At 43.8% G+C, this 13,782-nt stretch overlaps 1 protein-coding gene across 2 annotated transcripts in view; it reads left to right on the top strand.

Moving 5' to 3' along the window:
• The first annotated feature begins 3,508 nt into the window (after window positions 1–3,508).
• RPRD2 (regulation of nuclear pre-mRNA domain containing 2) overlaps window positions 3,509–13,782 on the top strand; it is a 40,745-nt gene continuing 30,471 nt past the window's right edge. For both annotated transcript variants that reach the window (XM_030541953.1, XM_030541954.1), the window contains exon 1: window positions 3,509–4,414. In XM_030541953.1, the coding sequence (XP_030397813.1) occupies window positions 4,213–4,414 (202 nt within the window). In that variant the 5' untranslated portion in view covers window positions 3,509–4,212. The remainder of the gene's footprint in view (window positions 4,415–13,782) is intronic.

A 13,782-nucleotide genomic window follows, 5' to 3' on the forward strand; every position in this document is an offset into this window, starting at 1 on the left:
CATTAGCATGAGCTTCTACAGCCAGAGCTGGTTTGTCTTGTATTTCAGGCAAGTAACTTCCCTCACTATGTGACAAGCTTTGAATCTGCTTTTAAATTCATGGAAATGTTTCGGTGTCATCCCACTTATTTCAGTTGGATGCTTATCCCAGCTCCTGCAGAGATGAAAAATAAATAGCAGCTGTCCAGTGTCTTTTTTTTTTTTAAATGAAGTGGGAAAGGATTCCTATAAGCACATTTTGTTGTTTTTCACTCATCCCTAATTAGGTTAACAGCTTTTAAACAGGTCGACGCATCACGGGAAATATAGAATATTTTTCAAAGTTGGAACACTAGGTCTAATCCTGTCCTTTCATCTTGTGCAGACAACTACATCAGTGCAAAGTGGATGTCAAATGCTGTCAGACCAGCATGGTAGCCTTTTACACTCATTTTATAGTGGTAGAAATGACTGTGCTGGACAATGGAGAATTAAACAGTGTTTATGAATGCAGGATCTGTTTTAATCTGGTCCCATTGCTTCATTCCATAGCTGGAGTCAAACTACTTCTGAGAATGAACTCAAGAGTCAGGACTTTAAGGGAGGAATAAGCAGCTCACCTAGTGGCTGGAGGCTGGGGTAGAAAGTTGGAGATAGGTAGAAAATGCCATAATAAATGTTTGTTGCTAATCAGTATGGCTCCAGGTTTCTAGTAGGATTAGTCATTTTTTGGCTGTCTTTGGCACAACAGTGCTTCTGTTTATTAACTCTACTATTTATACTCTGATGTCGACGCTACTTCCTGCTGTAGCTCATTCTAAACAATGAAAGGGACTTTGTATATTGGGTCCTGAATGTAGGAAAGACTCAATTGTATTAACATCTAATTCTAGATTTTCTTTAATTGTGCACTGTCAATTCTCAGAATAAGCCCATTTGCTCAATTATAGAGGAACAGGATCCAAGGCATGATCTTAGAATGTCTACCACAGGAGCAAAATATTGTATGATGGGAACTAGGGGATGGCTGGTAGTAAAGAGACAGCTTCCTGTAACTTCCCAAAAATCATCTTACCCCCCGTGAGCTAAAGCCCAGGAACCAACCTCTCTTCCATCTGCCTGCCTTCTGCAGAAGCTGGTGTGAAATACCACTTCCACGTTTATCTTGTTAGCTTTAAAATATGCCTCTTCATTGTAAAAAGACAATCTTATTCACATTTTTAAAAAACCAAATATTGTTTCTTGAGCCATCTTAATAACAAAATGTTAACATTTAATTGTGCTGCTTGTTTTTTTATTTTGGTAGAGGACAATACAGTATTAGGATCCTTTTCTGCTTTGGCTAAGGCTCTACTAGTTTGGTTGTAAATCACTTAATATTGTCTGTTAATTGTTGGGGTTTTTTTAAAATGTACTGTAATGAAGCAATTGAGAGGGCTTATCTCTTGTAAGAGCTTGCTTTTATTTTCCCTTCAAGTTTAGGTAGTTACTCACTACTGCTCCTTTAAAAGTGTGTAGTATCAGAGGGATAGCTGTGTTAGTCTGGATCTGTAAAAGCAGCAAAGAATCCTGTGGCACCTTATAGACTAACAGATGTGTTGGAGCATGAGCTTTCGTGGGTGAATATCCACTTCATCAGGTGGTAATTGTTTCTCTATGTCCATCCTCTTTTTTTTTTTTTTTTTTTTTTTTTTTTTTTTTTTTTTTTTTTTTTTTTTTTTTTTTTTTTTCTTCAATCTCTTTTATGGCAGGCTCTGCTGAGTAAAATAGCCTGTTGCTCTCTTCCACAAACCACCTGGTACAGGTTCTACCATTGGTGTGGGGTGCCTTTGCAAAATGGCACTGGTGCTGAATGGGCTGGGCCAGTTCTGTTTGTGATGCTGCTCTTTTGGACAGAAGAAGGGAGGGTGCCAGGTTTGCAGGTTAAAAAGGTGGTGGGGAGAATAAAAATGTAAGCATTCTTCCATGACTTGGACTGGCAGGGCCAGTGGCTATGTGCACAGTACAACTCTATATTAGGAATATTAGGTATGGCAATATACAAAAACCTGTAGGAGAACACTTCAACCTCCCTGGCCACACAATAGCAGATCTTAGGGTGGCCATCCTGCAGCAAAAAAACCTTCAGGACCAGACTTCAAAGAGAAACTGCTGAGCTTCAATTCATCTGCAAATTTGACACCATCAGCTCAGGATTAAACAAAGACTTTAGGTTGCCAACTACAAAACCAGTTTCTCCTTCCTTGGTTTTCACACAACTGCTAGGACAGGGCCTCAGCATCCCTGACTGAACTAACCTCGTTATCTCTAGCTTGCTTCTTGCTTGCATATATAAAAATACACACCCACCCATCCCTCTCCTGCTGGAAATTTCCACTACATGCATCTGACAAAGTGGAAGCTCATGCTCCAAAACGTCTGTTAGTCTATAAGGTGCCACAAGATTCTTTGCTGCTCATACAACTCTAGTCAGTGCAGTGGAGGGAGTGCAAAGGCTGCTGGGAGAAAAAACATGAGGCTGGGAGGCAAGCCCAAAGGAGGCTGGGACCACAGCAATAGTGTAGGGGAAGCACAAAGGATACTAGGAGTGTGACTAATGGGGCAGCGGGGAAGGAAGAACCACAATGAATGCTGGCAGCATCAGCGAGGAGTGTGTGTGGGAGAGGAGCACAAAGGATGCTGGGAGCATGGTCAAGGTGAGCTGGGGGAGAAGCGCAAAGGCTGCTGGGAGGGAGCATGACCCTGCCCTTCATTGTACAGCCCCAAGGCAGCGCCCTCTCTCCCCAGTTCGCGCTGGGGCGCCCAGCTTGGACTGACACCTTTGACCTTTCACCCCAGAGCGGGGAAAGGCCTCGGGTCATTTGTTCGCCCTCCCTTCCGCCTCAGGTCTGGCCCCTCCACTTCGCACATGCGCAGGGACTGGAAAGAGCGCCTCAGTTCACGGCGCACGCCCAGAGCAGCCCGCATGCGCAGGAACGTGATTTCCTCAGGCTTGCGCACAATCCATTGGGAAAGAGGCAGCGTTTGCGCGGTCACGTTCGCGCACGCCCAGTATGCTCCTCGACGTTGACGAGAAGTTTGGCACATGCGCAACCACTCTGTGGCGCGTGCGTCGTGAACACCTCGCGCCTGGAGGAGCTCGGCGCGTGCGTAGGTGGTAGCTTCCCGAGAGGGGTTGGCGCATGCGTACTAGAGGGCTGTGGTTCTGAGGGTAACTTGAGAAACCTAGTACAAAATGGCGGCAGATGGGCGGGCTCCGAGCTGTTTTGGGGATGGAGCGTAACCAGCCCCTAGCAGCCGCCTAACTGGGTTAGCGGCTCAGCGAGCGCAGGAGGGGCCCTTCAGGGGAAGGGGGCCGTTAAAAGCCCCGTAGAAAGCGAGGGGGCGGGGCTGCGGCGCGTACCCAGGGAGGGAGAGTGAGGCGCGCGCTCCCGCGACCATTGGCGGCCGCGCGACGCGCCCACCGGTTCGCGCGAGTGCGCGCACTGCCCGGCCAGTGTATCTCGGGACTAGGGGGCGCGTGCCCGTGAGAGAGGCCGGGCTGTGGGCTGTGGCAGCGCGACCCCTGGGTGCCATAGAGGAGGGTGTAGCGGCCTCCCGCGCTCCGGCCCCGTTCAGCGTGACGGGGTTTCAGCTCTGTGCCTTGCGCCCGCTCTCGGGGGCGGGGATAGAGCCGCTCCATTGCAGGGGGGCGGCTTGCGTCTTTGCATTGCTTGCTGTTGCATTGCATGCGGTTGCGGGGGGGGGGATGAGACCCTCGCGCGCGCCGTAGGGAGGGTTGCGCGCGTGGACCGCGTGCAGGCCGGGGGGGGCTAGAGTTGAACGAGTGTTTCGTCGGACTGTACGTCACGGGATGGAGGCAGCGGAGGGAGCCTAGAGCACAGGTGCATTGCTGTTCATTGCGGTGTGTACCTTAGGGAGACAGGGAACCCCCAGCACACGGGGGTTGCATTGCCGCATTGCACCCCCTTAGCCGGCCCGCGAAGCCCTAGCACAAGGAGCAAAGGGTTGCAGCGGGTGCATTGTTACATGCATCCGTCTCTGGAAGCTGCCCTGGTCAAATATAGCATACCCCTGCGGCAGCAAGCCCCGCCCATCTCCGCCCGGGCGCGCGCACAGGAGGCACGCTCCCCCCCCGGGCGAAGGGGGAGGGGAGGACGGCTGAGCGGGGCACGCGCTCCCGGCCGCGGCGGAGGGTAGCGGCGCTGCTGCTTGTGCGACCAGGGGAGGAAGATGGCGGCCGGCGGCGGAGGCAGCAGCAAGGCCTCCTCGTCGTCCTCCTCCTCGGCGGGGGCCCTGGAGGCGTCGCTGGACAGGAAGTTCCAGTCGGTCACCAACACCATGGAATCCATCCAGGGCCTGTCGTCCTGGTGCCTGGAGAACAAGAGGCACCACAACACTATCGTGTATCACTGGATGAAGTGGCTGAGGAGATGTGAGTAGGGGGGATGGGAGCAGGACGCGGGGGGGGGAGGTGCACCATGGCGGGAGGCGGAGATCGGGGGGCTGGGGGGCTCTTGAGAAAAAAACCGCCTCATTTGTTCCTCGATGAGCGAAGGGGGCACCAGGAGGGAGATGTGGGGGGCGGGGCACCTAGGAAAGCAGCACCACAACCCCATAATTTTTCATTGGAGGAAGAGAGAGAGAGAGGGAGGCAAATGTAATAACTCCCTATTCAACCACTGAAATAGGTTACCCAGGGTCATGGTGGATTCTCGGTTGCTAGCCATTTTTAAGTCAAGATTGGGTATTTTCCTAAAAGGTATGCTCTGGGAATTATTTTGGGGGAAGTTCTCTGGCCAGCATTATGCAAGAGGTCAAGCTAGATGATCACAGTGGTCCCGTCTTGACTTGGACTCTATGAATTGGGAGAGTGAGGTTAGGATGGAGGCATTAGGGGCTGTGAGGGACTCTGGGGAAATAACCCCTTTCTTCCTTTCACTTGCCTTCCCTGTCTAGTCCCTTCTTCCCATTTTCCAAACCCTGTTAATCCAGACATATCCCCTGATATGAATCCCTTTCTCCCCCGCAGTTATCCAAACCCTACTGAGATATCCATGTTGCCATGTCACTTATCCTATGATTCCCACCCTACAGGCTCTTTGATCTGCATCTCATTTATTTTCCCTCACTGTGCATCAGGTTCTCAGTGGGTTCCTCTCGTTATTTAAACCATCTCCATTCCCACCCAAATGGTTCCTTTATTGTGTTTTAAATACTTTGGAGTCTATAAACAAAACTCAGTCTGTATATAGCTGGTACAGTCAGAGATGTTTCAAAATCATTGGTTTTCTTAGCTTGAAATATGCCATTTCTTTCATTTATTGATAGATTATTTGTGGTGTTAATACAAAATAATAGGAATGCCTATTACCTGTTGCATTGTACCTCTTTAAAATAGATCTGTTTCAGAATTTAAAGAATCTTAAGAATTTGGGGACTCAGTGATGTGAATTTATAAATTGTTTGAGATCTTTCTTTATAGTTCAGGACAAGTCTGGGAAATCTGTTGCATTGCTTAGAATTTTTGTATGTGTGGTATTTAATTCACAATTGAAAGTGTTCATTTTGAAGTGCATGTGAGTGTATATCATTTACGGTAATAGACATTCTAACACAACTTCACAAAAGTCCGAAAACTGTAGTGGGAATCAACAGAACATTTGTGGTTGGGAGAGAGGGAGTGTCTTGAGAGGATGAAGGGGAGATAACTACCTTTTTGTACCACAGGTTTCAAACATATATTTAGTAATTGATAGCTAGTCGCCTTCCAGCTTTAGTTAACTTATTGAAGTTAAGGCTCTCTGGGCATAATTATCCAGAGAAGAAAGTTTTGGAGCACATAACTTCTGGTCAAGCCATTCTAATCTTCACAGTTTTATCATATGGCGTTATCATTGCTGTACAGTGTTAACCAGTAGTTGAGGAATCCTCTCCGGAGTCTCAGGTCTGCACTTATTTCTACTTGCATCTGAAAGATTTTTGTATCCAAGAAAAAAATAAGGATGTAAATTAACCACTTGAAACATCAGCTCTCATTTTTGGGTGCTAGCCACAGTCATCTTTCCCCACTCCCAAAATAGTAGTCTTTTTAGATGTGAATAGGAGGAAGAGTATTGGATATTAAAATCAAATCTAGAGAACATTGGCCGTAGTTGTATTGCGGATTTAACAGTGGAGAGATTAATCTTTTTCACTAGTCTAAGCATGGTTTGATCGTCATTCCTGGAATTGCTCTTTCATATGTCCTTAAAACATTCAAATCTTGTATGTCTCTGTATGAGCTAAAGTAAGTTTTGCAGGAGCAAGAAGGTAACATTAAAGTGGCATTATAAGTCTTTGTTATGCTTAAAAATGTTTGAAATAGTTCATTTTCCATATTAAGAGATGATTCTCTAAGTTGTTGAGTGCCGGTTTACTTTGGTTGTATTTGAGGGCTCTCCACAGGAGGAAAGCACAATTGAGTCCTCATTCAGGATTTGTGTCCTGCACTTACATAGCTTATTCTAATGTGTGCAGGCTGATAAATGCTGTAAATTAATTGGCAGAATAGATTGTAAATTGTTATGAATCTTGATACTTGTGAAGTACAGTTATTAAGGCTTGAATTGCAGGTATTTATCTAGATGCAGAGATGGTGGTGGGTAACTATTATACACTGCTTCAGTTAGCATACTTTGTTTGCACATATCAATTCTTCCTAGCAGTCTGAAAGTCTCAAAAACAAGACTTGCTTGTCATTTGGAATAAACAGAGATGTTTTTTGCAACAAATGTCAATGAAAATTAAGGTTTTGGAGCAGTCTGAAAGTAAAGGGGACATTTTGTGAGAGTGAGACATTTGCAACTCAGCTAGTATGCGGGTTCAAATATAAAATTAAGCTATTTTCCTTGCCTTTTAATTAGCATAAAAAACACTTCATTGTTGAAATTTTCAACAGTACAGTTGTCTGACTTACTAAAATTTTAAACTGTTAATATCAAAGGTTGTAATTTAAACTTTATTTTCAGATATGTGAACTCAAATTAATATCTTAGTGAGAAGTGAATCTTACTTCTAGGGCTGAGATTGCTGGGCAGAGCAAAATAGAGTAGTTCATAATTTTCTTTTGTTTTGCTAGCGTGACAAGTAGTTGAGTTGGTTTTTTTAATGATATTATGTAAGAATCAGAATATTAACTCTTAAGAAACTGCTTTTGTCAAAACCTCTAATGACCTCTTTTATAAAGCTCAGAACTGGTACTCTATTCTCATCCTCAATCTGGCATCTGCCTTTGACACCATTGATCATGCTCTTCTTTATATCCTATCCTGTCACGGCTTCCATGATTGTGTCCTCTCCTGTTTCTCCTCTCACCTCTCTTAATTGCTCCTTCAATGTGTCTTTGGATCATCCTCTTCATCATCCTCACATTTCTGTGCAGTTTCCACAGATCTCTGTCCTTGGGCCCCTTCTTTCTCTATATCTTACCTCTGGGTAATCTCACCTGCAAAGAAAATTTAGCTAGCGTTTCTCTCTGCTAAGGACTCACAGATCGATCTCTCTACTCCAGACCTATCTTCTATCGAAACTAAAATCTCGTTCTTTCTGATATCTTCTTGTGAATGCCTAGCCATCAGCTCCGTCTCAACATGGATAAAAGAGAGCTCTTAATCCCCGTCCCCCACAAACTTCCCTGTTACCTCCATTCCCGTTCACTGTGGACAACACCACCATCTTGCTTGTCATTCAGGCCTCTAATCAAGCATCATCTTTGACTCAGATCTCTCTCTAAATCCTCACATTTAGGCTATATTTAATTTTCCACATCGGGCCTTTCTTGTTCATCCACTTCTAAAACTTGTCCTGGCTGCCCTCTCACATCTTGATTACTGCAACAAATCCTTGACAAATGCAGTTTTACCCCACTCACATCCATTCAGAATGTCACAAAGATCATTTTCTTAGACCATGTCATCCCTCTCTTTGCATCCCTCCTTTGGCTCCCCCTTCTCTATCACATCAAACAGGCTGTTTACTTTCAGTTTGAAGGAGCCTCATGGCCTGTCTGCTCCCTACCTATTATCTCTTAAGGTTAAGATTTTGTCTTTTATTTTTAGTAAGTCATGAACAGGTCGCAGGCAGTAAACAAAAATTAATGGGAGCCTGTGACCTGCGTGTGACTTGTACAAAAAATAACAGGGGGTGTGGGGGGAGAGAAGGAAATCACAGCCCAAGCCCCACTGTGTGGGGACTGGCAGCCTGAGCCCCACTGCAGGGGTTGGGGCGCACAGCTACGGGAGGGCAGAGGGGCACACATCTGCCACTAATAGCTGAAGCCGAAGAAGTCACAAAAATGCAGTAAAGTCACAGAATCTGTGACTTCCATGACCTCTGCGACTAAATCATATTCTTACTTATGCACCATTGAGACACTGACTTCCTGCCTTCCCATCAGCCCAGAATGCATAGGGCCCTACCAAATTCACAGACATGAAAAACACGTCATGGGACGTGTAGGGGAGACCAGATTTCACTGAATTGGGCAGCCAGAGTGTGGTAGCTGCTGGCTAGGAGCCCAGCTCTGAAGGCAGTGCCATCGCCAGCAGCAGCATAGACATGAGGGTGGCATGCCATGGTATTGATGATTACCTGTTCTGTTCATTCCCTTTGAAGCACCTGGCACTGGTCATTGTCAGAAGACAGGATACAGGGCTAAATATAGACCTTTGGTCTGACCTAGTATAGCCAGTCTTATGTTACTGCCACCCTTACTTCTGTGCTGCTGTTGGCGGTGGTGCTGCCTTCAGAGCTGGGCACCCAACCAGCAGCTGCCTACCGGCTGCCCAGCTCTGAAAGCAGCAGCACAGATGTAAGGTTGGCAGTATCACTGCCACCCCCACAATAGCCTTGTGACCCCACACTTACCCTGTTGTGGGTTGGGAACCCACAGTTACAATACCATTAAATTTCAGATTTAAATATCTGAAACTGAAATTTATTATTTTTAAAATCTTATGTCCATGAAATTGACCAAAATGATCCATGAATTTGTAAGGCCGTAATGATACAGCTTCCATCACCCACTTGATATGTTTTCCAACACCTTCATGCTTTCTTCTGTGCTGCCCCTTATGCTTGAGAGGAATTCCCTATAAAGAGCACAAAACTAATTATTCTCCTTCAGATTCCACTTTAAAACTCTCCTTTTCTATCATCCCTACAAAAACTTGACAATAGTTAGGTGACCGTTATACTGAGTCCACCACCTATCATGCTGAGCCAATTTATTTCATAATTTCCTCATACTCTTACCTGTCTTTGTATCCACCTGTTGTTCATTGCTTTATACTTAGGGTATGTCTACACTTACCAGGGATTGATGCAGCGATCTATCCATTGGGGATCGATTTAGCGGGTCTAGTGAAGACCCACTAAATCGACCACAGATTGTGCTCCTGTCAACTCTGGGGTTCTCCACCAGAATGAGAAGCATAAGCTAAGTCGACAGGAGAGTTTCTCCTGTCAACCCGATGCATTGTAGACACCTCAGTAAATCGAACTAAGCTACGTTATTCACGTAGCTGGAGTTGCATAACTTAAGTCGACTTAACTCCTTAGTTTAAACCCTGCCTTTAGGTTGTGAGCAGTTTGGGGCATGGACTGTCTTTTTGTTCCATTTGTACAGCATCTAGCACAGAGGAGTCCTGATCCATGAATAGTAATGGTCCATGATAATACAAATAATAGCTGGTAATAATTAAGAAAATATGACTTGCTTTTATTTCTAATAGCTGTTATTTCCTGAGAGCCAATTGCAAAGGGTAGAATTAATAAGATGAGTGGCTTTTTGTCCCAGAATTCTTAAGAGTTTTTATAAGATGAAGGTACAGTAGAATCCAGTTGTCTGACCCTCCATTAACTGGTTCTCCTTATTAACCAAACAACCAGCGCACACAGGTCCAAAAGAGGGCAATCTCTCCTATGACCTCTAGATGGCACTGCAGCCTTGCACTTTCCCATTCTCTAGGTTATCCGAATTTTTGGTTATCCGATCTGGCCTGAGTCACAGATGCCGGTTTCTGATTTTCCCTGGGGGTGCTCAGCCTCTCCTCAGTCCCAGGCCCTACCTCCACTCCACCTCTTCCCCTAAGCCCTCACTCCGCTTCTTCCCACACCCACCTCACCCCTTCCCCTAACACCTCACTCCTGCCCCACCGCTTTTCCTCCCCGGTCCACCCCCACCCCGCCTCTTTCCACCTCCTACTCTAAGCGTGCCCTGTCCCCTTCCACCCTCCCAGCGCCTCCTGCACACTGTGAAACAGCTGTTCCGCAGTGTGCAGGAGGCTCTGGGAGGGAGGGGGAGGAGTTAATCGGTGGGGGCCACTGTCGGGTGTGTGGGAGGGAGCTATCTGCCAGCCCGAGTCCCAGTTAGATTGGATAAATGGGGTTCTCCTTGTTAGATCCCTGTGTAGGACAATTTTTTAATCCCACCTCACAATTCCCATTCGCTCCTGCATTTTTTGTTGAATTGTTATCCTGCTATTAAGACAGCAAATCCTGTGGGACCTGCAGGATCCCAGTCCCACTGCAGACCTCTACTGCTTGTACTTATATTGAACTGAAAAAAATAGCTTGGTGTTTACATCTCTTAGTAGGGTGACACTGTTAAAGAAAGCATTGTACAAAAATTAAATTGAGCAGTTATAGGTGGTATTTCTGAAATGAGTCTTGCCTTACACAGTATTTTCTTCTGGTTTATAAATTCATTAAACATGTGAATAAGAGTCTAATTCATAGAAAAATTTCTAATTCTATCATCTGTAGTGACATTAGCAGCACTGTTAAAAAGATCATTGATTTTCATGCAAACTGTGGTCAGGAAGAAATCTCCCCACTTACACCCACCATCATATAGTCAGCCTTGCACACTTAGCTAGGTTCTCATCTAATGGTTTCTACCATCCTCTGGATACTGCTTGAGACAGAACATTTATTGATTTTTATTTTGGTATTTGAGTTGTTTTCTTTAATTCCAAAGTTTTTTCCTCTGTTTATATCATATAGTATGTATGTGTTGTCAAATCCTGTTAGATTTTTTTCCCTCTGCGTTTTTCTACTTTGTCTCTTAACAGATAAGGTACTGTCTAATTCTTATACAAAAGATGTGATGCTATTAGAATGGAACCATTCCTTTTTTAATGCAGAATTAGCACTGACATTTAGATATCTCTATCAGCACATGATTGAATTACCTCTTCACCAGTTTTTTGTTCTAGTAGTATAATCATAAAGACAATGACCACTTGCTTATGTGAAAACTGAAAGTTTCACTAAAATAGACAATATTTGCTCTATAGAAGTATAAAGTATTTCATGCTGTGAATCACTTTTTCTCCAAAACTCACTACTGTAAATCTATATTATAAAAGACTTTCTACAGGGCTATCTAATTTATTCAGTTCGTTTGCATAAATAGTATTTAGCCACAAATTAAATATCACATCACTTTTTTAAAAGTACAGGAAGTGCACTTGAAGAATTTGAAAAACATTTGGCTGTTGGCAGTGTGAGATCAATAATGCAGTTTACTATTTCATGAGAAGAACTGATGTCTCCTTTACAGTTTATTGAGACATCATGATCGAATAAAAGGTCTCTTCATTCATTGATGTATAATAAGGATTTATTCAGGTACCTCCAAGTATGTTAACTGCATGCATTCCCAGCTTTCCAGTTGCATAATGCAATGATATGATTGAAATTTGATTCTTCTTTGCATATGATTCTGTTTCATAAAAGCAGTATGCAGTTAGTGTGTTCTTATTTTAATATTGTTTTTAATCACTAAAACACTGCATATTAAGACTTGTGTATAACTATAGATATAGCCTTATCAGTTCTGATTTATTTGAGAATTACTTTTTTGTAGTTTGTAATTTGAAAGGGTTAGAAGAACCAATTGAGCCTAATTGGGGAAAAAAAAAATCTTTCTGCCTTGGTGCATATGTTAAAGTTCAACATCATGAAAACTACTGTGAGGTTTCAAGTGCTGGATTGTGGCATAATTAATTTAATTTAGCTGTTAAAACTAACTGACTGACTTGCCACTTGAAGAAATCTATAGGATGGTTGATTTAAAGAAGCCTAAAACTTGATTTAAAGGGGCCCTGGCAAAACCAAAACAAATTGATTTAAAATAAATCCTTAAATTATTATAATTTTCTTGAGGTCTAACTTTTTGGCATTGTATAGAAGATTTCTGTCAGTCTGTGTAGACAATACAACTATGACAAAAATGCATGGAGTGACCAACGGATGGATTTAACAAAGTTGTACAGAATTTTTAATAACATTATGGTAAACCTTCTTAATTTGGCAGAATAGTTGTCTAGATTAATACAACTGTATTTTAAAGTTTGACCTGCTCTTCACCATTTTGGCTGCTTGATTTAATTTTTTTTTGTAATTGACTCATCTTAGATATCAGTCATGTATTAGCACAGTTCTGCTGTTTGTGTTCCACGGCACTGTAGAGGAAGGTTTAAATTCAAAATATGTTTTGGGGGAGTCAGTGGCCTGGTGGATGGAGCACTATATCCCAGCTCTGCCACCGGCCTGTTGGATGACCTTGGAGAAGTCATTTCCTCTCTGTCTCAGGTTCCTCATCTGTAAAATGAAGAGAAAGATACTGATCATTGTAAAAACATGTTAAGATCTATGGATGAAAAGCACTAAAGAGCTGAGAATTATTTTTCTTATTAGATAACAAATCTTAACTTTTTTCATATCGGGTTTTCTATTAAACATAAATTTGGGGCCTAAACTACTTGAGTGTCCTATTTCATAACTGTTAGCATAGTTAACACAGCATAATGAAAACGGCAAGAAATCTGTGTTAAATAATAGCAACAATAATTGTCCCTAAATATCTGAAAAATGTACTTTTCTGCTAGTCAGTAATGAGTGAAAAGACTTCCATCTGGGAACTGAAAAGTGAGCCTTGTAAATTTCACTTGGCTACTTCTGCTGGGGCCCTCCTGTGGGCAGGAGTAGTAGAGACAGTGGACTGTATTCTGTTGCTGCTGGATTGCTCTTGGAGAAGGAGGAAGATAAATGTGTCTAGCCCCACCATCCCATTAGTAGCCTTTGCTGCTTCTGGTCTTATACTTGGGGATGTGCAATGTGTAGCAGTAGAAAAGAATCTCATATGAACTTCTACTGCTATTTGGGATGGGCTGGGAATGAAGAATAAAGAGCTTCTTCCTTCTCCTAAGAGATTGCAGAAGCAGCAGGCCTGTGTCTGTGGCTTCTGCATGTTGCGGGTCTGCAAGAGAAGCAGCAGAGGGAAATTTACAAGATTATAATCAGTTTCACTTCACTGACACAGCAGCTGGAGGGCCTCATCCTGCAGGGAAACCTCACCCGCCTTTCCCAAAAGGAGGCGTGTAGGTGGGCATGCTCTCACAAATGGAGAGGAAAAGCATCAGAAAATCTAAGTAGAACAGGATTGAGAAAGGAAGGGCAAAGAAGCGACATTTGTGCACATTTATATTCTCCCCCAACACACCTATCTACTCTTGTCTTTTCTCTCCCTCATCCTCAGCACCAGAAATGACAGGGATGGGGAGAAGAGACTTCCTCCTGATTGTGTACTGAACATAGCACTTCCCCATCATCTGCTAGCCAAAGCTAATACAAAAGACTAGAGGTGGATGGGCAATAGCAGCTTAGATCACTGCCTTGGGACTTCTTGGACACAACTTGAGCTGGGAGGTGTAATCTTTTTTTTTTTTTTAATTAAACTGGGCACTGGCCTGTTAG

This window comes from Gopherus evgoodei, chromosome 24 (genome assembly GCF_007399415.2).
Source record: "Gopherus evgoodei ecotype Sinaloan lineage chromosome 24, rGopEvg1_v1.p, whole genome shotgun sequence".
NCBI classification, from domain to species: Eukaryota; Metazoa; Chordata; order Testudines; family Testudinidae; genus Gopherus; species Gopherus evgoodei.